We start from the raw sequence: 22690 nt of genomic DNA on the forward strand, positions 1-22690 counted from the left end.
ACTTAACCACTGAGTAACAGTCCTTTTTTGTATATTTAGAGACAGGGTCTCACTGAGTTACTTAAGGCCTTGCTAAGTTGCTGAGGCTGGCTTTGAACTTGTGATCCTTCTGCCTCAGCCTCCCAAGCGGCTGGGATGACAAGCGTGTGCCACCACACCTGGCTAAAAGCCCTCTTTTAAAAAAAGGGCCCCTTGCTTCCCGATCCACCCAAACATAAGACCCAGCTAGGGTGACCAACCATCCCAATTTGCTCAGGACTTGGCAGGTGTGGAGCTTTTAGTTTAAAAATGGGCAAAGTATGACAAGTTGGCCGCAGGACAGGGCCTGCTGGCTTCTCTTAGTAACCAGGGTAAGCTAACCTAGATGCAGAACTTCACCTCCTCTTCATGGAGCATGCTGCAGGCTCCAGCTCTTAGAATATGAACATTAACATGTTCCTTGTGATACCCACAGAACTTTCTCTCATATTGACATGGGAATGCCGGTGACAACTTGCATAGCATCAGCTTCCACCCATTGGCTCACAATAAAGGCCAACGAGAACTAGTTACCTGCTTAAGGTCACCTCAAGATAGAGACAGAGCCCACCCATGTGTCCTGATTCCAAGTTCCAGGGACCGCAGATCATCAGAGCAGAGGTTTTGACTGTAACTTACGGTCATACCCTTTAAGCACACATGCCCCTGCTTTTCTGTGTCTCTGTCTCTCTTACACACACCACTAAAAGGTACTACTATTTTACCAAGAGCTAAGTACTTATAGGTACTAATAGAAGTACTACTGATATTCAGGTTGAATAGAAAGAAACCAAGAAAGGCAAGGCCACAAAGTTTTCATATACTACAGGATTCCCAGCATCCTCCCTACCAACGCACATGTATGCTGACCTACTTGCATGCGCACACACCACATACAACAGATACAAACATACTGCAGACACACAATACACATAACCACGTGACAATGCAAATACCACACACATACTCTAGGCACACATTCTAGGGAAAAGAGATAGGCAGTTATTTTAAGTGCCTTCTTGAGAATTTAGGCCCCTCTCCTGGACCCCAGAAAGGTTACTCTTTAAGACAGAGGTGGAATCCCGATGTGGTGGTTAATGCAGTTGGCATTCATAGAGTTGTTTACACACTGCAGCAGATTAGTCCTGGCTCTGGCACTGGAAGTTGTTGGCTGCAGGTTTGATGGGATCCCCACAGACAGGGTGGGGCAACCTTTGTCTTGAAAAAATGGTTAACAGCTGTGGGGACCCAGGGGAAGGAGAAACTTTGTTGGAAGGAGCTGCAAGAACAAAATGGAGGCAGCAATGCCAGATGATGTCTTTATACTCGGTCAACATGAAAGGCTCTTCTACTGGAAATGATTGTAAAAATGGGGACTCAGGTACACAAGGGAGCATTGCTTGCAGGGTCTGAGATGCCTCCACTTCCCATCCAGAACAAAACCACCAGCAGTTGCTCTTAAGATACTCATGTGTCCGGGCTGGGGAGCAGGGGCCTGCTGGCGATGAAGTGGGGGTGGGGGTCCAGCTGTGGTCCATTCTTGTGTAGTCAGCACTGAGGGCGTGGAAGCCACTTGCCCTTGCTAGTATTAGGAGAGAGAACGGGTTTCTGGCTAGGAACCTGGTGTCCCAAGCTGTGATCCAGGGCTCCTGCGGCATAGTGCCCAAGTACCTCACCTGGCCTCAAGCTGAGGGGCAAGTTGAGCTGCTTGCCAGATGCTCATGCCTCTTCCACCCTGAGAAATCAGGTTCCTGGTAGGAAAGGAAAGCAAGGGACCGCAGAAGGTGTGTTCTAGTAGACCATCTGGGTGCCCAGGCAGGCAGGGCAGAGTGGCCAGTGGGCAGCGCCTCAGTGGTTCTTTCTCCCAGGAACCAGAGATAGCAGGGTTGTGTCAACTTGGGATTACTGGGCTGGAGGGCCAAATAAGTTCTGATAATTTTTTAATCTACCTGGGATATTCCTCAAAGAAGTAGTATTCAAATGCAGAAGGAGGAGATGACTTCCCTCCTTCAACAAGGGTTTGTAGACCATTATGAGGGTAAAGCAGGACAGCAGATGTTAAATATCATAAGGGGCATTCCAATAGCACCGGTCTGCGTGTGTAGGGGCAGGGCTCTTGCCCTCTCAGCTCTCACATTAATACCTTACGGTCATCCTTGACTCCCACCCTGTCCCTCTCTCATCTTCTATATCCTTTTAATTAGGAAATCCTACCAGCTCTGCCTTCAAGTTACATCCAAAGCCCAATCCCTTCCCATTTTCAACTGCCACCATGCTGGTCTCCTGCCAGCATCTCTTGCCTGAGGTACTGCAGGTGTCTTCTGTGTCTCCCGGCTCCACCCTGCTCTCCTGTTCTCTACACAGTGGCCAGAAGATCTTTTTTAAGACCCAAGGCAGTACATGCCATTTATCTGCTCAGAATCCTCTGGCTTTTGCTTGGAGTGAAACTGAGCATAAAAACCTTATTATGATGGCCTCTAATGTCCCTTATTAGCCACCACACTCTTTCCCTGCTCTTCCATGTTCACCAAATTCGAGCCCAGCCCAGCCAGCTTTCCTTCTGTTCTCTGAGTGTCTCAGACAGGCTTGGACTTCAGACTTCTGCACCAGCTTTGCCCTCTTCCTGGGGTAGGGCTCACTTCTTCACCTCCTGCAAGTCCCTGTACTGCTATTGCGTCAGGAGACACTGACCTAGCTGACTGCATTTAGAATGGCAACTTCTCTGCCGCAGCACTCCCAACCCCCCCTTACCCTGCTAAATTTTTTCCATCCCAGTCTTCTCACCTATTGTGGATATGATTAATTCACTGAGTGTTTACCTGTCCCCCTGTACAAGGGTAGGATTTTTGCTTTTGATCTTCTGGCCCATAGCCTGCCTGGCACAATGTACACATACAAATTTGTCAGATGAACTGAATGAATGAGTAATGAATAAGATTGCTAACATTTAAATGACTACTATATTCTGGAAGCTTCACTAGGCACATCTGTGTCTTTCCATGAAAACATCACAATCCCAAGAGGCAGCTACTATGAACCCATTTTATATATAAATAAACCAAGGCCTAGAGAGGTTATGGGACTCCTTGAATTATTAAGTGGCACTCTATACCCCCATAGGAGGTAGCTGGATGTTAACCTGTATCCAGAGGGGTAAGATGTCACCAACTAGCCCCACTTTGTTGGGGCTTGCCAGGTTTTAGCACTGAAGTTTCTGCCTCCTGGGAATGCTCTTTGGTCCCAGCGAACAGGCCACCCTACTTCCTACACTGGGGGGAGCAGGCTGACGCGCTGCTTTCTTCTCCACCTCTGAGCAAGCTGGCGTGGCTCCCATGGTCTACAGTTGGGATAGTTAGTCCTCCATTTCCTGTCATCAGGGTGATGATATCCGGCCCATCCGAGTCTAACCTATAAACTCTGTGCTCAAAGAAGGCTCCTTAGGGCCTTTTTTTGGATCCAGGAAATGAAGAAGGACAATGGAAGCCATACAAGGTCAGGCCTGCTCTTCCCTGGACACCCTCAAAATCACATACTTGCTTCTTTTTTGCCACTTTCCACTCATTTCTCTGTTCCACTTGGAAGTCACCAAGATCTCGTATAATAGCTACTTTAAGAAGTCAAGTGGCTGTCCTAGTTCCCAGCATGCTCTGCAGCGGGGCAGGGCAGGGCAGCTTGGGGCTGTAAGCAGTCATAGCCTTGGGAATCCTCTCTGACATGTGGCGCTGCTCGGGGAAAGCCATGTGGGGCCGGGAGCTCAGCCAATCCCCAATTTTGGGCTTTCCATTCCAATTCTTTCAGCCCAGAGAGGCTTTCAGGCCCTGATCTCAGCAGTTTAATTTTGCACAAAGACTTGTCCAGCCCAGAAAAAATGTTTTGGGCCCTGATCTCTGCAGTGGCTTCTCAAGTATTCACACAGCCTCCTGGAAAGGGGAAGGAAGACTTGGCAGGGAGTGGATGCTGGAAACACAGGAAAGGGTTTCCCCAAGAAATTCATCAGGAAAATGAGAGGAAACTTTGTTCTTAAGCACGTAAGAGAGAAAGCCCCACCCAACTGGGGAGTGCCTTTGGCTCCGAGAACCAGACTGTGCACATGAGTTGGGAGAGGCAAAGAGAATGTTAGGCCGTGAAGTCATCACCCCCACCCCAGGCTGGGAGTTGCTAGGCCCCTGCCCAAGCTGGGCGGGATGAGCCAGCAGCAGGGGAACGTTTGCATCTGCTGTGAGTCTGTGCAGGGCCCAGGGTCAGGGAAGATACTGGGAGCCCAGCCCAGGGAAGGGTTCGGGTGAGCTTCCCTTAGACACCAAGGACGTTGGAGGCAGAGTACCCTTTATCAGAACCGGCTCAGCCCCAGAAAGGGTGGGGCTAGGTCAGACATCATAAGGGACTTCCCAGCTGTCAGAATTATGATACCTTGCCAAAGGAGGCAGCAGAAGCCTCTCCCACACAGATAGTACAAAGATGTGGTTCAGGCAGTGCTCTTTTAGTACAGATATCAGCATACCTTTCAAGGGCTGGGGAGGTAGCTCATTAGTAGGCAGCTTGCCTGGTATGTGTGAGGCTCTGGGTTTCATCCCCAGCATGAGTGAGAGGGGAACCTTTCAAGTCCTACCTTAAAACCCTGGACTAAGGGGAAGGGAGGCTTGGGATCAGAGGGCCTTGCAGGATGGCGCCAGCTCCTGCTGCAAATCCAAACCACTCCTCCAAGGGTTGCGGGGTACTTTCCTACTGAGCATCTCCAGCTCAACACACCCATGTAGCACATTGGCACATTGGCACATTCTCTATCTGCTGAACTCTCGGCCCTTCAGATAAAGCAGTCGACTCAATGTCAGAGCAGAGGATGATGGACTAGAAAACAATGCTCTCTCCTTTCCTCATTCTGGTCCCAAAGCCTGGCCTGCCTGGCTGTATAGGAGCTCTTCTTCAGGGCAAGACTCCCTTCACCCAACCGCTCTAGGCCTTTTTTTTTGAACAAATAAACAAACAAACAAACAAACAAAACCCTCCAGCTCTGGCACAGGGAAGAGAGAGCTCCCTAAGTGCTGTCGCCAGCCCTCTGCTCTGTCACCTTCTCCTGTACCGCATGCATGTGCTTCCTGCCATCCAGTATCACATTCCCAGTACTCACACCTCGGAGCTAAATAAAAAGAGTGAAAGGCTAATTTTTAAGAATAGACGTAATATCTGTCTCAGCCAAAGAGGGAATGCCATCTCTCTCCCACCCCAGAGATGGTTCAAGGCAATAAGAAAGTTAAAAAAAAAAAAAAAAATCAAACCAGGGCTGGGATATATAGCTCACTAGTAAGGTGCTTGCCTAGCAGGTGTAGGTCCTGGATTTGATCCTCAGTACTGCAAAATAGATAAATAAATAAAAATGAAATGAAATCAAGCCAAACTCAAAAAATTTGCAGGAGCTGCTACTGAGCTGCTGAAGGATGTAGCATCAAGGTTTCCGGGCCTGGTCAGGGGAGAAGGCAGGGCAGAAGACTTGGCCACACTGTCCCACGTGGATGCCCCTGCCTGGCAGCTTTGTGCCAGCTAAGCCAGAAGCCCAGCTCTGGCAAGGGGCTGGGTGGAGAAGAATTCATGGAGCTCAGGGTTGGGCTGGGGAGAAAAGGCCCAGCAGCTGCCTCGACCTCATTCAGTCCTAGGCACTTAAATCAGACAGGGAATTCCCAGAGTGCACTAGGGAATTCCCTGTGGGGAGGAGGGACAGAAGGAGGGCACTTCGCTCTTTTGTCTTCCCCATTTATCTACCATCTGGCTGATGATGTCACTTCCCCAAGTCACACAAAAATCTTTTTGAGCCAGGTGACACATGTCTATAATCCTAGCACTTGGAAGACTAAGGCAGGAGGATGGCAAGTTCAAGGCCAGCCTAGGTAACTTAGTAAAACCCTGTCTCATATGAAAAATAAAAATAAAACAAAAATCTGCACCATGTGGAGCCAGAGGAATGAGAAGTTGTGCTCCACTTTGTACACTGTATCAAAATGCATGCTACCATCACATAAAATTAATTAGAACAAATTTTTAGTTTTTTTTAGAACAAATTTTAAAAAAATAAAAATAAAAAATAAAAATCTTTCTGACCCCTTCATCAAGAACTAAGAATTTCTTGATGAAGCTATTGGCCTTGCCTCTACTATTTAACATGACAGTGGAGATGGCCCCTTCTGAGCTGTTGGAGCTGGCTGCCCACCTCCACCTCTTCTCCGCCCTCCAAGATATTCTCATGGTGAGACTTTCTCACATCTTAAAACTAGTGCTAACATATGTGCCCAAAGTGTAACGGACAGAGTGGTTCCCAGAATGCCATCTCTACAGGCACGCCCAGGTGAGTTGCTATTAAGAGGTTTGACACCTTTAGGACAAGCAGGGAAGAGTTCAAGGAGATGGCTACCATGCAGAGGGCATGAAGGTAGGCGACCGCCACACTGCCAACTTCTTTGTAATGAGTTTTAAAGAAAGGGAAGAAAATCAAAGAAGACAGTTACGTTCCTCCTTCCCCATCTCTTCCATTCTACATTCACTTACTTAGCGCTCACTTCCCCCAACCCTAATGGTCCCTTAAAGCAGTGGTCTCTGAATGGGGGCACACATGCATCTGTTGGAGTGTGGGGGAAAATATCAGAGCTTTTCAGAGTCAGAAGTACTACTAGTAATACAGACATATTGTAGGTGAATGTTTATTGGGGGTATGTGTCTGATTTTTTCCCCGTTATGCTGACAACATTATTAGAAACTTCAGGGGTGGGATGTAGTTCAGTGGTACAGCACTTGCCTAACACACAGGAGGTTCTACATTCCACTCCTAGTGTCACCAAAAGAAGAAAAAGAAAGGAAGAAAAAGAAATTTCAGTCTTCCATGCTGAAGAAGAACTCAGTCTGAATATGTCCCAGGTAGTGGCAGTATAGACAGTTCTTAGTAAAACATGCCACAGCCCTCAAAAGGCACAGTAATAGGAACACAGTAAAGTCCCAGAGATCTTAAGGTGGAAGGAGATATTTTAGTTATTCTAAAACCTGAAGTTAACGAACAAAAATCATAATTTGGGCTGTCTTAAAACAGATTCTCTCCTCTTCTGCCATCTACTCCCCAAAGAATCTCAGGTCCCCAAAGTATCCCAGCAGATACTCAGTAATTATGAAAGGCAACGATGCATCATAAGCCAAGAACATTCAGGAACTGGTACAATTCCATAGAGCATGGCCACGCTGGAGTTTCCCTAGGAAACTCCTAGATGATACAGGGGTTTTATCTTTAGCTTCTAAAGCCCTTTCTTCTCTGCAAAGTTCCTTTGGTGTAGGTTTTCATACTGTGTTCCCATAACACCCTATTCTTCCCCAACGTAGCACTATGCCGATATTTCTGGAATTGCTCTCATTTATGTGCAACTTCTCTAAGCTCTGTGGAAGGAGGGACTATACTTTCATGTTCACCATTGTGCCCCAGTACCAAGTGGGACTTAAATACTTCTTGCACGTTCTTGAAAGGGGATCAGAGGACTGTTATCACACTTCAGAGAACAGACGTTAGAAGGGTATGAAGGGAACACAAAATAGAAAGTCCTACCAATATTCTTTTGTTTCGTCTTATATTTCTTTTTTTTGGAACTGGGGATCGAACCCTGAGGATATGAGGCAAATGCTTTGCCCCGGAGATACATCCCACCCCCCTACCAATATTCTATATCCAAATTTAACAGAAATTGAATCATCTTTAGCCTTATGAAAGAAGCCCCACCATTAGTGATCTACTCTATTTACTACTTATTCAAGACTGCCCTTTTCTGCTCTTTCTGTTCTAGGCCCAGACCCTCCCCATAACTGCTGGTCTTGCTCCTCTTCAGAAAATATCATTCTTCCTCCTAAATCAGGTAGCAAAGCTGAGGACCAACATGGTAAAGTTCTAAGGGGAAGAAAGAACATGTCCCTGGGGACCATGCAGAGATAAGCGCCTATCTTCTGGCCTAAGTCAACTGAACTGCTCAGATATTTGGGGCTTAGAGAGGCTGGGGTGGCAAAGGGGCGGGGAAGGATGAAGAGACAATAACAGGAAGGGGATGAACATTTGACTCTGTAAAGAAACAAGCAAACAAGTTTCTTTAAAAAAATTATATATATATATATATATATATAGTTATAGTTATATATGGACACAATATCTTTATTTTGTTTTATTTATTTTTATGTGGTGCTGAGGATTGAACCCAGTGCCTCACATGTAGGAGGCAAGCACTCTGCCACTGAACAGTATTCTATTGGTGCAAAATGCTCAGATATTTCCTCCTGATAAACCGAAGACAGCATAGCTTACTTAGGAGTTGAAGCCTAGGCCTATATCTTAGCTTTTATTTATACATATCCATAAAGACTGAAATCTCAGTTGAGATCAATCAGGCACACTAGTAATCCCACTCAAGAGGATGAGGTAGGAGGCTTGCAAGATCAAGGCCAGACTTGGCAACTTAGCTAGACCCTCCACAACTTAGTGAGACCCTGTCTCAAAATAAAAAATAAAAAAGGCCTGGGGTTGTAGCTCAGTGGTAAAGCACCCCTGGGTTAGGTCCCCAGTACCAACAACAACAACAATAAAAGACTGAAATCTTTGGTCACTTAGATTTAGACTTATGTCTTTTGTCAAGTCTCCTCCACCTCTTCTTGCTTCCCTAAAATTTCTCCTTTCTGCTCACACGTTCAGCCTTGCTTCTGGTTACTGTTGAAGGCTGAGATGCCTGAGCACCTCCATGTCTCCCTGAGTCTACTCAACTCTAGGCCACTGGGGCAATGCCTACTCCAGCTAGCCCATGCATAGTACTAACATGAGCATCTGGTCACCACTGCACACTTTACCAATCATTAAAATGCAAAACAAAATTTAAAATTTTGCATGCTTTTGAGAGTCTCTGTGTTGCTGCTTTAGCATGAGAGGGCAGACGATGAGCCAGAGAATGTAAACTGTTCCATCACCTTCTACCTGGCAGTAAGAACTTTAGCCAGGAGAGAGAATATTAAAATTAAGTCCCACCTGCCTTTAGAATTGGGTAAATAAAGCCTAATAAAACCATGTTAGTGTCAGAAATGTTAGAAATTTCAAGTTTTATAGGGCCTCTTAGTAGCTATAGTAAAAAAAAAATTACAAAAAATAACTAAGTCTATATTATTTTTATTTATTTATTTTTTTTTAAAGAGAGAGTGAGAGAAGGGGGGGGGGAGAGAGAGAGAGAGAGAGAGAGAGAAAGAGAGAGAGAGAGAATTTTTAATATTTATTTTTTAGTTCTCGGCAGACACAACATCTTTGTTGGTATGTGGTGCTGAGGATCGAACCCGGGCCGCACGCATGCCAGGCGAGCGTGCTACCGCTTGAGCCACATCCCCAGCCCTAAGTCTATATTAAATATGCAATCATTCCACAAAAAATAAAAGGGCCATACTCTATGAACCAATCTGCCTGAGCCTCCAGAGCTGCTGGGATTGCAGATATGTGCCACGCACCCAGGCTCCCCCCCATTTTTTTTTGAGATGGGGGTCTCACTATATGTAGCCTAGACTGGATTTGAACTTGTGGATTTGAAAGATCTTCCTGCCCCTGCATCCTGAGTAGCTAGAACCACATGCATGCATCCTAACACCCAGCTCCAATCATTCCATATTTACTTTACATTGGTTTCCAACCAGAATTCAAGCACAGGTAATCTCTTTTTTCCTATTACTAGTCTATAGGATCTCCCACAGATAACAAAATTATGCTAGGCTGTCAGGCACCTGAGTGTGGTCTTCTGTGAATAAGCTGGCTTTTAATAGCATCTGATGAAGGGGGACACGTACCCAGATACTGATACTCTTTTCTCTGCCTGCTCAACTAAATAGCTCAATATCACTCTTGCCTGGGTAGAGATTCCTGTGCCTTAGCTGTTCTGTGTCCTTTGTTCCTAATCCTTTGTCTCCCATCCCAGGGGGTCACTATTGAAATTAGGGGCTAAAAAATTACTAATGGAAAGGTTGTTCCCAATACCCTGCCTTCTTAGCTGCAGAATAAACCCTATGGTAAATCTTACATGAAAACAAATCAGGACACATATTTGTGATCTAAGGAAGCAGGAGCAAGGCAGTGGACAACTGTGTCAGTGGTAGGAGACCTGAGAAGTTGGCACCACTTGAGTCTATAGCAAGAGAGGCACCAGCCACCAGAAGGGGTGGCTTTTAGCTATAGGACTGAAATGGGAACTGGTGAGGAATCCAAAAGCATTAACTATGTTTATAACATTTGATATCCAGAGCTGCGAGAAAAGTACAACATCCTTTGGGATGGAAGCTTTCTGAGAACCGGATAGTAAATAGTTGCAGCACTAGGAAAGGATTTGGAAAAGTAGAAAATTGGAGAAAAGTCTGGGTCCTGCTATTAGGAGATCCCCAGGTTGCAGCTTATTTGGACCCTAAGTTCCATTTTGTAAGAGAAACAACTGACCAGAACAGCCTACTAAAGGGAAAAAGAAAGATCCTGCTTAAATTCTGACGGGTGTTTGTAAAAACACTGCCTAATCTCAGTGAGAACATAATTAGGTACAGACTTTCATTAAGGTCAATACTGCGCAAAAGTTACCAAATAAAGAACTTCAGCTGACAAGAGCCCGGCAGTGCCCAAAGGGCAGTCATTAGATACCAGTAAAAAGGCGGAGACTGAGCCACATGAAAGCCGCCTTCACCAGGTGTCTTTCTATGATCCTAAAGTGAGTGGAGAAAATAGAAAGAAGTTGCAGTTACACATGTAGTAACCTCATCAGCTATGATAATTGCACTTCAGAGGTACTCATATTCTAGCAAATATCTCCAGACACATGGATCTATTTTAATCTGAGACAACTAATTTATTGAACACCTATTATAAATTTGGACTTATACATACATTATATTATTTAATCCCCAAAACTCGGTGGGCTAGGTATTATCTGTTTGATTCGGGGAGGCTGAGTAAACTGTTCTGTGCTATTCAAATGGTAGAACTAATACTTGAACTCAAAGCTTATGAGATAGGAAACTGAATTCTAAAAGTAAGAGAACATGCAGGGAAGCACTCTTAGTTTACAAAGAAAACAAGAGATGGGCAATATGCACATATCTATGTAAAAATCTCTGCCTCTTTTTTATCACAAAGTCTAGAGTCACGATGGGGGTGTAGCTTAGTGGTATAGCACTTGCTTAGCATGCACAAGGAAACTCTGGAGTCCATTCCCAGCACTGAGCTTGCATGTGCGCATGCGAGCACGCACACCCACCCACGCACAGAGTCTAGACTCCAAGTGACTAACTTACAATACAATGATGGCTAAGAGTCAAAACCTCTTCTTCGAATTCACTAGAAATACGATGTGACCTCTGAGGAGAGCTCAGAAATAGGAGACCACAAGAGGCTGAAGGCCTCTAAAGGGTAGGATCTTTGCTCCAGCTCATGTTCCTCAATCATGGACTGCCTGACACACAGGGCCCACAAAGAATTTGCTACAAAGATGCTGCAACCCAGCCAAAGTGAGAAAGCAAGTTCCCTTTTGTTCTCTACATTTTGATGAGGCAAAATTTCATAACACCATGGTGCACTAGGCACTTGGGCAGAGCTAGGCATGCATGAAGCTACATTTTTTTCATTCTCTTTTAAGAATAAAGAAGAATTATATTATTAGTGTATCAAGCAGGGTTGGAAAAAAAAATCATTTATAATTCCCTGACAGAAAAGAGTGGGTGATTCAAAGATATGGATACCTTATAATATGCCATCCCATTTCTGTGTACAACAAAGTGCTCAAATGTGTAGACGGACTATTCGCTTTTTTTGCGCCCTTTCCCCATTACACTTGAAGATCAGTGGAGGAAGGATTATCTTGGAACTCTTTCAAAATCAGACTGATACAGAATAAAGGACTAGATGATTATTAGCTGATAAAAGCATTTATACCATAAACATTTATAAGATAAATATCCTCCTTTCTGTATACTGATACAGAAAAATGAGGAAAGAATGTTTTCAGAGAATGCCACAGTCCCTAAATATTATTTTTTGGGAAAAAAATAATGGCTCTTCATGGCCTCACCTCCTTTTAGAGCTTCAGATGCCACACTTTTCCCACCAGACAAAAATATACCAATGGGGTCTCCAGAAATGTACCTTCCCTAGAAGCTGGAAGACAATATTGTGAGATATTAGCTACCTTTCTCCAATTCCACCACCCCTGAAATGGCCTTTACCTTCCACAGGGGAGGTTTTCAGTCTATTGCAGATATTCTGTACACCTCCATAGTGGACATTGATCTCGTTCAGTCCATCACTTGAACGCAGCTCCATGAGCTTCCTCAGTTCCATTAATGTGCAGCCAAAGTCCCCTTCATGACTTTCGGCTATTGAGTTGGACGGCAAGTTATGTTCTAATGGGTTCGTCATTTTGCTTGTGGTTACCAGCCCTTCAACCAGAGAAGATGAGGAGTTTCCCTTCAACCAATCAGTGCCTCCTGCCTTGTTGTCCCCACTTCTTCCTGCTTCTTGCTTCTCTGGGGGCCCAGGGAGAATAGAGATTGACTATATCTTGTGCAGTAAGCTTCAGGGTAGCAACCCCAAACCTAGATCCTTTCTTTTGTATGAAGCCTGGCAGTGAAAGGAGGAAGAGGATGGGGGAACTGAGTAGAAGGCGGACCTTGTGTCACGATGATTGGTGTCCCCTGGGTGGTGATGGAAGTGGTGTCCAGAGTAGGTAGGTTCCTAGTTTAGACTGACTTGCCCAGATGAAGGTGTAAACAGGATATACATGTTACCATGGAGGCAACCTTAGCAACAACCAGCAACTTCGATGGTAGAGTGTCAGCAGGAGGAGGAAGAGGAGGGCTCCCTGGATACGATGACAGCTGGATCCCTGGAATAGAGGCAAGATAGACAAAAAAGAAACAATTAGAACAGCCAAGAGGATCCAGTATCTGCGAGGGCAGACTGTACCCACTCTAGCACAGGGTTTAGGTGACAGTGAACCTCTGAGCTGAACTGATAACTGAGGCCGGAACAGACGAACTGCTTCAGGGGAGGCCCTGTTTCCTGGAAGGGCCCAGCAGCTGGTAAGCTTGTAGAGAAGTTATGTCAGATACACCCCAGCCTGTAGGTCTCAGTCTCCTAAGCCAAGCCATACAAACCCCACAACTTTAAAGACTTGAAAATAAAAGGTTATGACCTCTAATGACTCTAATGCTTTCCTATTTGAGGGACCCACTACAGGATTCTTTAGAAACTTAAGAGGTGAGAAGAGATCAGGCCCAAGTGGTCTGGAGGGTGGCTTGCCGATCTGCTACCCTCTGCCACACCCCTTACCCTTCCCCACTCCCAAGGCAGACATTTACCAACCAGGAAGACAACTTGATAGAAGATACCCAAATCCTTTAAGAAATCTTTCAATACTCAGTCTTCAGCTTTATGGAAATTAGGCAGCCGATGGCAGTTATTAATAAGTCAGGCATCAAGTTTGGTTCTTGGGGCTAAGCCTCATCTCTCCTCCAAGAGGCTTTTGTGGGGAAGGAGAGAGTAACGCTGGCAGTTTTCAATACAGGGTGGATTTTTTTTTTTTAAATAAAGGGGACAGAAGAACCTCTGAGAAGGAAAGATAGTAAGTTTGAAGGCTGTGAATGTAGGGTTTCTCCAGTGTGGGAGGGATAAGACAGCTATCAGCTCTGCTAGAGCATGGGGCCCCAGCAAGGTCACTGGGAGGGACAAGCTCACCTGCATGTGACTGAGCACCAGAGGGCCTCAAGTCAGCACAGTAAATATATCTGAGGAAGGTGGCATTTCCCCACCAGGAAGACAAGTGTTACCCCTCACCCAACTGACTAAGGTGTGGGGAGAAGGTATGTGCAAGTGAGGGTACTGAGGGCTGAAAGTAGGAAGAAGTTTGACCCTGAGCCCTGTGCTCAGCTTCAGGCAGAAGCTGGCTACGTGCCATGCTGAAGCCATTGCCTCACATCAGCCATTCAAACATGGAGGCTCTCAGGGTCTCCTCCTGAATGCAGCACCGGAATATGTGGAGCCTGGTCCTGATTTAAAAGTCTCCACCGACTCGAGTTTAGTTGCCAAGAGGTTGTGAGGATTTCTGTTCAGCCTATCTTATAAACAGATGACATCCTCACTACTACAAGTTGAAAGAAGAAGCATAAGAACCATCCGATAAGCATTGGATTCTTTTATAAATTACTTTCTTCAAAATCACATGTGGCGGGGCTGGAGCTGTGGCTCAGTGGTAGAGCATTTGCCTGGCATGTGTGAGGCCCTGGGTTCCCTCCTTAGCATCGCATATAAATAAATAAATGAAATAAAAGATCCATTTACAACTAAAAAATATTTAAAAAAAAAACTCACATGTGGCCAGAATCCCTGTTGATTCCAACCAAGGCTGTTCCCCACAGGTTCCTCTAGGATGGAGGGTTTTGCCCCCACCCTGTAAGATGCCCCTGTAATCCCTCCTAGCCTAGATTTTAAGACTGCTCTGCCTTACAAAGAGTTAAGCAAGCAGTTGTCTGTTTGTTTTAATATCACACTCTCTTTTCTTTTTAAATGTCATCAGGGAATCCTGGGGAACAAGGTCTGAAAAAAACCTGAGGTAGCAGATCCACTATTGTTGTTCATTTTTTATTGTGTCTAATTTATAAAGATATGTTTGTTTATGAAAAAAAACATGTTATATATAGGATTCTGTACTTTCTGTAGTTTCAGGCCTCCATTGAGTATCTGAGAATAGAGTCCCTGCCAATAAGTGAGGACGGTTGTACTACAGGGTTTTCTCTTCCTATTTAGTTTCTCCTCCAAGGCTGGAAGGAGTGGGAGGGGCTTGTGCAGCCAGAAACCCATCTTGATTCTTAACCAGAACTCCTTTTTTTTTTTTTTAATTGGTTGTTCACAACATTACAAAGCTCTTTTTTTTTTTTTTTTAAAGAGAGAGTGAGAGAGGGGAGAGAGAGAGAGAGAGAGAGAGAGAGAGAGAGAGAGAGAGAGAGAGAGGAGAGAGAGAGAATTTTTTTTAATATTTATTTTTTAGTTCTCGGCAGACACAACATCTTTGTTGGTATGTGGTGCTGAGGATCGAACCCGGGTCACACGCATGCAAGGCGAGCGTGCTACCGCTTGAGCCACATCCCCAGCCCCATTACAAAGCTCTTGACATATCATATTTCATACATTAGATTCAAGTGGGTTATGAACTCCCAATTTTTACCCCAAATGCAGATTGCAGAATCACATCAGTTACACATCCACATTTTTACATAATGCCATATTAGTAACTGTTGTATTCTGCTACCTTTCCTATCCTCTACTATCCCCCTCCCCTCCCCTCCCATCTTCTCTCTCTACCCCATCTACTGTAATTCATTTCCCTCCTTGTTTATTATCCCATTCGCCTCACAACCTCTTATATGTAATTTTGTATAACAATGAGGGTCTCCCTCCATTTCCATGCAATTTTCCTTTTCTCTCCCTTTCCCTCCCACCTCATGTCTCTGTTTAATGTTAATCTTTTCTTCCTGCTTTTCCTCCCTGCTCTGTTCTTAGTTGCTCTCATTATATCAAAGAAGACATTTGGTATTTGTTTTTTAGGGATTGGCTAGCTTCACTAAGCATAATCTGCTCTAGTGCCATCCATTTCCCTGCAAATTCCATGATTTTGTCATTTTTTAGTGCTGCGTAATACTCCATGGTGTATAAATGCCACATTTTTTAATCCATTCATCTATTGAAGGGCATCTGGGTTGGTTCCACAGTCTAGCAATTGTGAATTGTGCTGCTATGAACATCGATGTGGCAGTATCCCTGTAGTACGCTCTTTTAAGGTCTTCAGGGAATAGTCCAAGAAGGGCAATAGCTGGGTCAAATGGTGGTTCCATTCCCAGCTTTCCCATGAATCTCCATACTGCTTTCCAAATTGGCCGCACCAGTTTGCAGTCCCACCAGCAATGTACAAGAGTACCCTTTTCCCCACATCCTCGCCAGCACTTGTTGTTATTTGACTTCATAATGGCTGCCAATCTTACTGGAGTGAGATGGTATCTTAGGGTGGTTTTGATTTGCATTTCTCTGACTGCTAGAGATGGTGAGCATTTTTTCATGTATTTGTTGATTGATTGTATGTCCTCCTCTGTGAAGTGTCTGTTCAGGTCCTTGGCCCATTTGTTGATTGGGTTATTTGTTATCTTATTGTCCAATTTTTTGAGTTCTTTGTATACTCTGGATATTAGGGCTCTATCTGAAGTGTGAGGAGTAAAAATTTGTTCCCATGATGTAGGCTCCCTATTTACCTCTCTTATTGTTTCTCTTGCTGAGAAAAAACTTTTCAGTTTAAGTAAGTCCCATTTGTTGATTCTAGTTGTTAACTCTTGTGCTATGGGTGTCCTATTGAGGAATTTGGAGCCCGACCCAACAGTATGTAGATCATAGCCAACTTTTCTATCAGATGCCGCATCTCTGATTTAATATCAAGCTCCTTGATCCACTTTGAGTTAACTTTTGTGCATGGTGAGAGAAAGGGATTCAGTTTCATTTTGTTGCATATGGATTTCCAGTTTTCCCAGCACCATTTGTTGAAGATGCTATCCTTCCTCCATTGCATGCTTTTAGCTCCTTTATCAAATATAAGATAGTTGTAACTTTGTGGATTAGTCTCTGTGTCCTCTATTCTGTACCATTGGTCCACCCGCCTGTTTTGGTACCAGTACCATGCTGTTTTTGTTACTATTGCTCTGTAGTATAGTTTGAAATCTGGTATCGCTATACCGCCTGATTCACACTTCCTGCTTAGAATTGCTTTTGCTATTCTGGGTCTTTTATTTTTCCATATGAATTTCATGATTGCTTTATCTATTTCTACAAGAAATGCCATTGGGATTTTGATTGGCATTGCATTAAACCTATAGAGAACTTTTGGTAATATCGCCATTTTGATGATGTTAGTTCTGCCTATCCATGAACAGGGTATATTTTTCCATCTTCTAAGATCTTCTTCTACTTCTCTCTTTAGGGTTCTGTAGTTTTCATTGTATAAGTCTTTCACCTCTTTTGTTATAACCAGAACTCCTTAACCTTTCCAGAGGAAGTCAGGTACAATGCTGATAGAAAAACTGGGAAACAGAAGATTTTTACCTTCACATGCTACTGCGTTTGCTTCATGAAGACAGACACTTCTACCTGTCTTATTCACTGCGTTGTACCTAGTTTCTGAGGGAGAACCCGCACAGAGTGGGCATTCAGTTCACATTTTGTTGCCGTTGCTGGATGACCAGTAGCAGATTCAGAACTAGATTTACCATCTTCTGCTCAGTCATCCTCTGGGCAAATCACTTAGCCTTCTTAAGACTAGTTCCTCCTATTTTTAATTGAAAGGAGAATCAGTCCTACCTCTTCACATCATCTTAAAAAAGTAATAAATGGGATTATTGATCAAAAATTATTAGTGCTTCAAAATCTTGGAAAAATGCCCAGTGTCCAGTATAGGGCACTCAAGTGATGGGAGAAAGTTTTAATTTGATGTGAATGAACTTCTGTTATATTAGAAAGCAGAAGGGCAATAAGATCCATGTGCCCCGTCATCTGTTCCTGCCAGGAACCCCCCTCCCATACTCAAAAGAATGGAAAATTCCAAGGCAGACTCTTTAACAATAGCCATTAGCTGGGTTATAACCATTAGCACATGTGTCCTGAGTCTCTGGAAAATAAAAAGGGTGAATTCCTTACTTTGAACCTCTCCTCAGGATACCAAAGGGGAGAGATTTTTCTATTCACACAGGCCACCAATGGAAAAGGGCACATAAGTTTAGAATACACCGGGCCAAAGAACAATGTGAGGTAGGCACAGTGGTGCCTGCCTGTAATCCCACGGACTCTGAAGGCTTAGGAGGGAGGACCGTAAGTTGGAGGCCAGCCCAGGCAAGTTAGCAAGACCCTGTCTCAAAATAAAAAAATAAAAAGAGCTGGGGATGTAGCTCACTGGTAGAGTGCCCCTGAGTTCAAGTCCCAGTACTAAAAACCAAAACAAAACAAAACTGTGGAAAAGAACGAGGAGGTTTGTATGCTCCAGGTTGATCTAGAGACACAAACAGTAGATCAAGTATCCAGATGTGGGCACAAAGTCAAAGAAGCAGTGTGTGGCTGGGCCCCCAGGTTTGAGGTGGGAGCTCTACAGAAGTTCTGTTGTAATTAGGCGACACGTCAGGGTGGCCATGCTTCTCTGTGAGCTCTCTAGAAAATGAGCTCTTTGCAACTGCTGAGCTTGCCTGGCCCCTAACCTTATTAGGCAACTGCCAAAGAATAATCTGGCAGTGTTCACGCCACTTTAGCCTGGGAGTCACCACCTCTCGTCAGGTCAGTATTAGTCATTTGCCTTGGGGGCATTTTGGGTAAGGTATGTCCTCATTCCCCAATTCTGGCATTTTGCAAACCTAGGGGATGACAGGATTCTCTCTCCTGTGCAAACTCTCTCACCCCTTCCTCCCAGGGCAAGGCATCATATTGCTTTACATTTAGTCCTTTTAACACGTTACTCTTTTTACACGTTACTCCTTAGTGTTTTGATAAAGGCCCTTTAAAATGCAGGCATCTCTAGGGACAGGGAATACTAGTCCCATCTTCAGGAAAGATTCACCTTTTCTCTAACTCTGTCCCTTTCAGAGTTCACTATATCTTATCCCAGGGAACAGGGCAAAAAAGGCCCCCTCTGGCCTCCACACCCACAGAGCCTCACGGGACCTCAAGCTTCCTGAAAAGTCAGCCTGCCTGCGGAGGCTCACTAGCAAGTTCTGGAAATAAGGAGCTGCCAGAGACAGCAATCTGCTTCCCTAAAGCCCCCAACCATCCACAACAGCCAGACACTCTAATTTCCTCCAGTTTGGTCCAGAGAATCCCTCAGGCTTAGAAGCTTTCCCAGGGTGCTAAAGAAGAGAGAGATTCTCCGTCTATGAGGGGAAGGAGGTAGCCCTGGGTGGGTTACAGAGTTCACTGTGTGGGGCGATAGGAGGAGCCCACCCCTGAGCCTCCCTCCCAGAAGGGAAGTGAATCTGGTGAGGTGCAGGAAGCTAAGCGTGGTGGAGACGCAGAGAGAAGCGGTGGGCCAGGCCTTCAGGCTGGTGCAGCGCAGACAGAACTGGCCTCCAGTTGACTCTGGCCTTGGGCTGTGAGGGAGGGGCCTGCGCTGCTCAGTGGAGCGGACTGGTGTGCCTGGCCCTGCCCTGGCCCTGCCCTGCCATGTCCTCTTCTCTGGACCCAGAGCCTCTGCTCAGGGAGAGTTGGTAGCACACCTGGCAGAGTGTCAACATCTGCCAGGCAGGACATGAGGAGTGAAGGAGGCCCTGAGGGGAGGAAGCAGGCTGGTCCCACCTGAGGACCTGATCCACGGGGGCTGCTCTGGGGCAGCGCCTGCAGTATTCTCTGTCCCAGAGTCTCCCTCATCCCAGGGGAGGTAGGAACAGGGTGGTGATGGGGAGAGGTGCGAAGGGAGGGGACAAACATTTCTTAAGCACTTATAATGCGCCAGGTGCCACAGGATACATTGTATTGAAAATCAGTGAGAAGTTAAATGTGTATTAATATAAGCATTTTTAAAAATATTTTTTTTATTCTAGATGGACATAACATCTTTATTTTTATTTGTGTATTTTTATGTGGTGCCGAGGATTGAACCCAGGGCCTCACGATGCGAGGCAAACGCTCTACCATTAAGCTACAACCCCAGCCCCAATATAAGCATTTTATAGTAATTTTTTATAAGTAACTTATTTTATTTATTTTTTCCTCTTTTAAAAATTGGTACATTACAATTACACATAATGTTGGGAAAAGTGCCTGGTATGTAGGGGTTGGTCCGTACACAGTAGCTATTATCATTTTACATATACTATGTCACTGAATCCTCAAGGATAATCCTATAAAAAGGATGGACTTTCCTTCATTGCAGGGATATATAGATTCAGAGAGCCAGACTTTGCACCCTGGTCTGAATCCAAAGTCACTCTGCCTCAAGTACAAGACACATGCTCTAAGAAAATGTTGGAGAACAAAAAGCTATGCATTTACTTCCTAAACCTTGATGAGAAGACCCGTATAACCCATCAGACCCTTGTTCAGGACCACTAAAAGGCTCTGAACTAGATTAGAAAACACCTACCTCTTATGGGCAGGTATTCAGATAGACCCACAGCTTATCAGGGACAGACACACTCCCAGATACTCCTCCCTCATCCTTTGCTCACCAGGACCCTGAACCAGAATGCACTGGGATCTAGACTGGCACAGCTCCAAGCATACGTGATTCCCACCTGGGAAGAGCCCAGGGGTGGGGCTGGGGACTTCCTCCATATTATCTTGTCATGTTCTTTTTTTTTTATATGTATTTTTTAGTTTTGTTGGACACAATACCTTTATTTCACTTATTTATTTTTATGTGGTTATGAGGATCGAACCAGGGTCCCTCACGTTCCAGGTGAGTGCTCTACCGCTGAGCCACAACCCCAGCCCTCAGGTCACGCTCTTGATCCTGTGATTCCTAATGATCTGGGAGAGGCACAGAGAGATCCAGCTCAGGGATAATTCCTGAGCATCACCTGGAGTTTTTTTAAACTTTTATCCTTCTCTCAGGCTCTCCTCTGCTTCCAAAAGGGAGCAGGAAAACTGGTGAGATGGCAGCAGCCTAAACGCCCCAGGCCAGCCCTTTCCTCTGAAGCTAGGAAGCCCACCCAGAGGCTGTTCCATGCCCCTCCTCATTACAGACCCTTTATTTCCATGACTCAGATTCCAGCCCACCCTGGTCAGTGCCTGTCACACAGGTCTGGCTGCCACCCTCACTATGGCCCTTACCTCTTTCTTCTGCCTGTGCCTGCCCTGCCCTAATTTCTGCTCTAATGCCTGTTGCTTTGCAGATCTGACCGGACAGAGCACATGCCCTCCTTTGGAGGTATGGGAAGAAGGTCAGAAGCAGAGTGTGCTGGCTCATGATCAGGTGGTGGGTGGCACGACTTATCATCAGCATCCAAAAGCCACACCCATGCCAGGAAGCCAAGTGAGGGCTGAGGCCCCAGGACCAGGTCTCTGCACTGACCACAGGATGGCACTCTGTGGCCTGGCCCAGGAACCTGATGCCAACACCCAGCTAGCCCCTAGAACCAAGCCTTCTGGTGGATGCTCCCTTCCCTGAGAACACTGCTTCCTGGTTAGGAGGCGTGTGCACTAGGCTGCCCTACACCGTCTTCCTCTCCCCAAGTCTACTCTGAAAGCATCCTCTTCAATTGAGCTGCAGACATGCAGCGCTAGAATCAAAGTAACTGTTGGGAGAAAAATGAGTCAATCTTTGACCCCCAAGATCTCAGAATCCAGAATCCATCCTGCCTTCCCAGAGAACCCACATATTTCTTAAGTTAAACTCAGTTTATTCATCGGTGGATCTGGTCATCTACTGAGGTGCATCTCCCAAAGGAATTCTCCTCTAGGCCCTGAAGGCAGCCTGTGTAAGGATGTTCACTGATTCATTATCTGTGAAGACAGACTTGGAAGCAACTTGAGATCCATTCTCCCAGTGATGGACAGGTAAGACATACTAGGTAATATGGAGCATTATCCCACAAGTAGGAACACAGATTAGATGTACACATGAAAATACTGCTGATCTTAAAAACACAGTGATTAGTGGAAGGAAAAAGATTTCACAGTTACAAAAATTTAAAATACATGCATCTAAAGCAGTACTATTCATCTTAAGGGTCGGATTTAAACAAAAAGAAAGTTTAGCACATTAGAATGCTGCTCATGGGCAGAGAAGAAATAGAAATAGGATATGGGAAAAGAGTGAGCAAGAGAGGGGTCACACCTAGATGGACCTCTGAAAATAGTGGGCCACGACTGACTCAGGCCTTTGCACTTGAGGTCCAAAATTATAAAAATAAAACACACCACGATGCTAAGTCCTCTCAGTCTTGGAGTGGCTGCATTGTCTAGGATATGACAACATTGTCTGTGATAATGTTGGCAAAACTTATTAATTCTGGCCAGATGCAAGGAGAAGATAGTTCATAGACATGACAAGGTTTTCCTAAACAGTGATACTGAGAGCTGACCCATAGTTGGTAGTCTGATTCTGATCACATGACCGTCTCATCTCCAGCCCTGGTCAGAGACCCCAGGATGCACCCAGATGAAGACAGGAAGCTCCAGAGTGTAGGCAGGGAAACAGTGGGTGGGAGGAAGCAGGAATGTGCCTGAGAGGTCAGTGTCACCCCTAGCTCCATTCTAAAACAGCATCAATATTATCAAGATGAGAAAGGGAGCCTTAGGTTGTAGTTCAGTGATAGAGCACTTGCCTAGCACATGTGAGGCCTTGGGTTTGATCCCCAGTACCGAGGAAGAAAGAAAAAGAAAAGAAAGAAGAGAAAAAGAAATGGCAGTCGCTTGGGCCCAGAGCCATGGTGAAGATACTGTCTTTCAAATAATCTGGGTCACATCGGCCCAGGTCACCTCTGTGTCCTCCTGTGGCTTAGTGTGTGTGTGTGTGTGTGTGTGTGTGTGTGTGTGTGTGTGTGTGATCACAGCAAGCTCAAGCTCAAAAAAACGTAGAAGAGGAAAGCAACGCTGACCACATCCTTCTGCTGGTTTAAAGAGGACCAAAGTGGGTTT

At 45.2% G+C, this 22690-nt stretch overlaps 1 protein-coding gene across 3 annotated transcripts in view; it reads right to left on the minus strand.

Annotated features, from left to right (window-relative positions):
- Atp2b4 (ATPase plasma membrane Ca2+ transporting 4) overlaps nt 1-22690 on the minus strand; it is a 96516-nt gene that overhangs the window by 36839 nt on the left and 36987 nt on the right. For all 3 annotated transcript variants that reach the window (XM_026397243.2, XM_026397239.2, XM_026397240.2), the window contains exon 2: nt 12262-12920. In XM_026397243.2, coding sequence (XP_026253028.1) covers nt 12262-12454 — 193 coding nt within the window. In that variant the 5' untranslated portion in view covers nt 12455-12920. The remainder of the gene's footprint in view (nt 1-12261; nt 12921-22690) is intronic.

This window comes from Urocitellus parryii, chromosome 9 (genome assembly GCF_045843805.1).
Source record: "Urocitellus parryii isolate mUroPar1 chromosome 9, mUroPar1.hap1, whole genome shotgun sequence".
Classification (NCBI taxonomy): domain Eukaryota; kingdom Metazoa; phylum Chordata; class Mammalia; order Rodentia; family Sciuridae; genus Urocitellus; species Urocitellus parryii.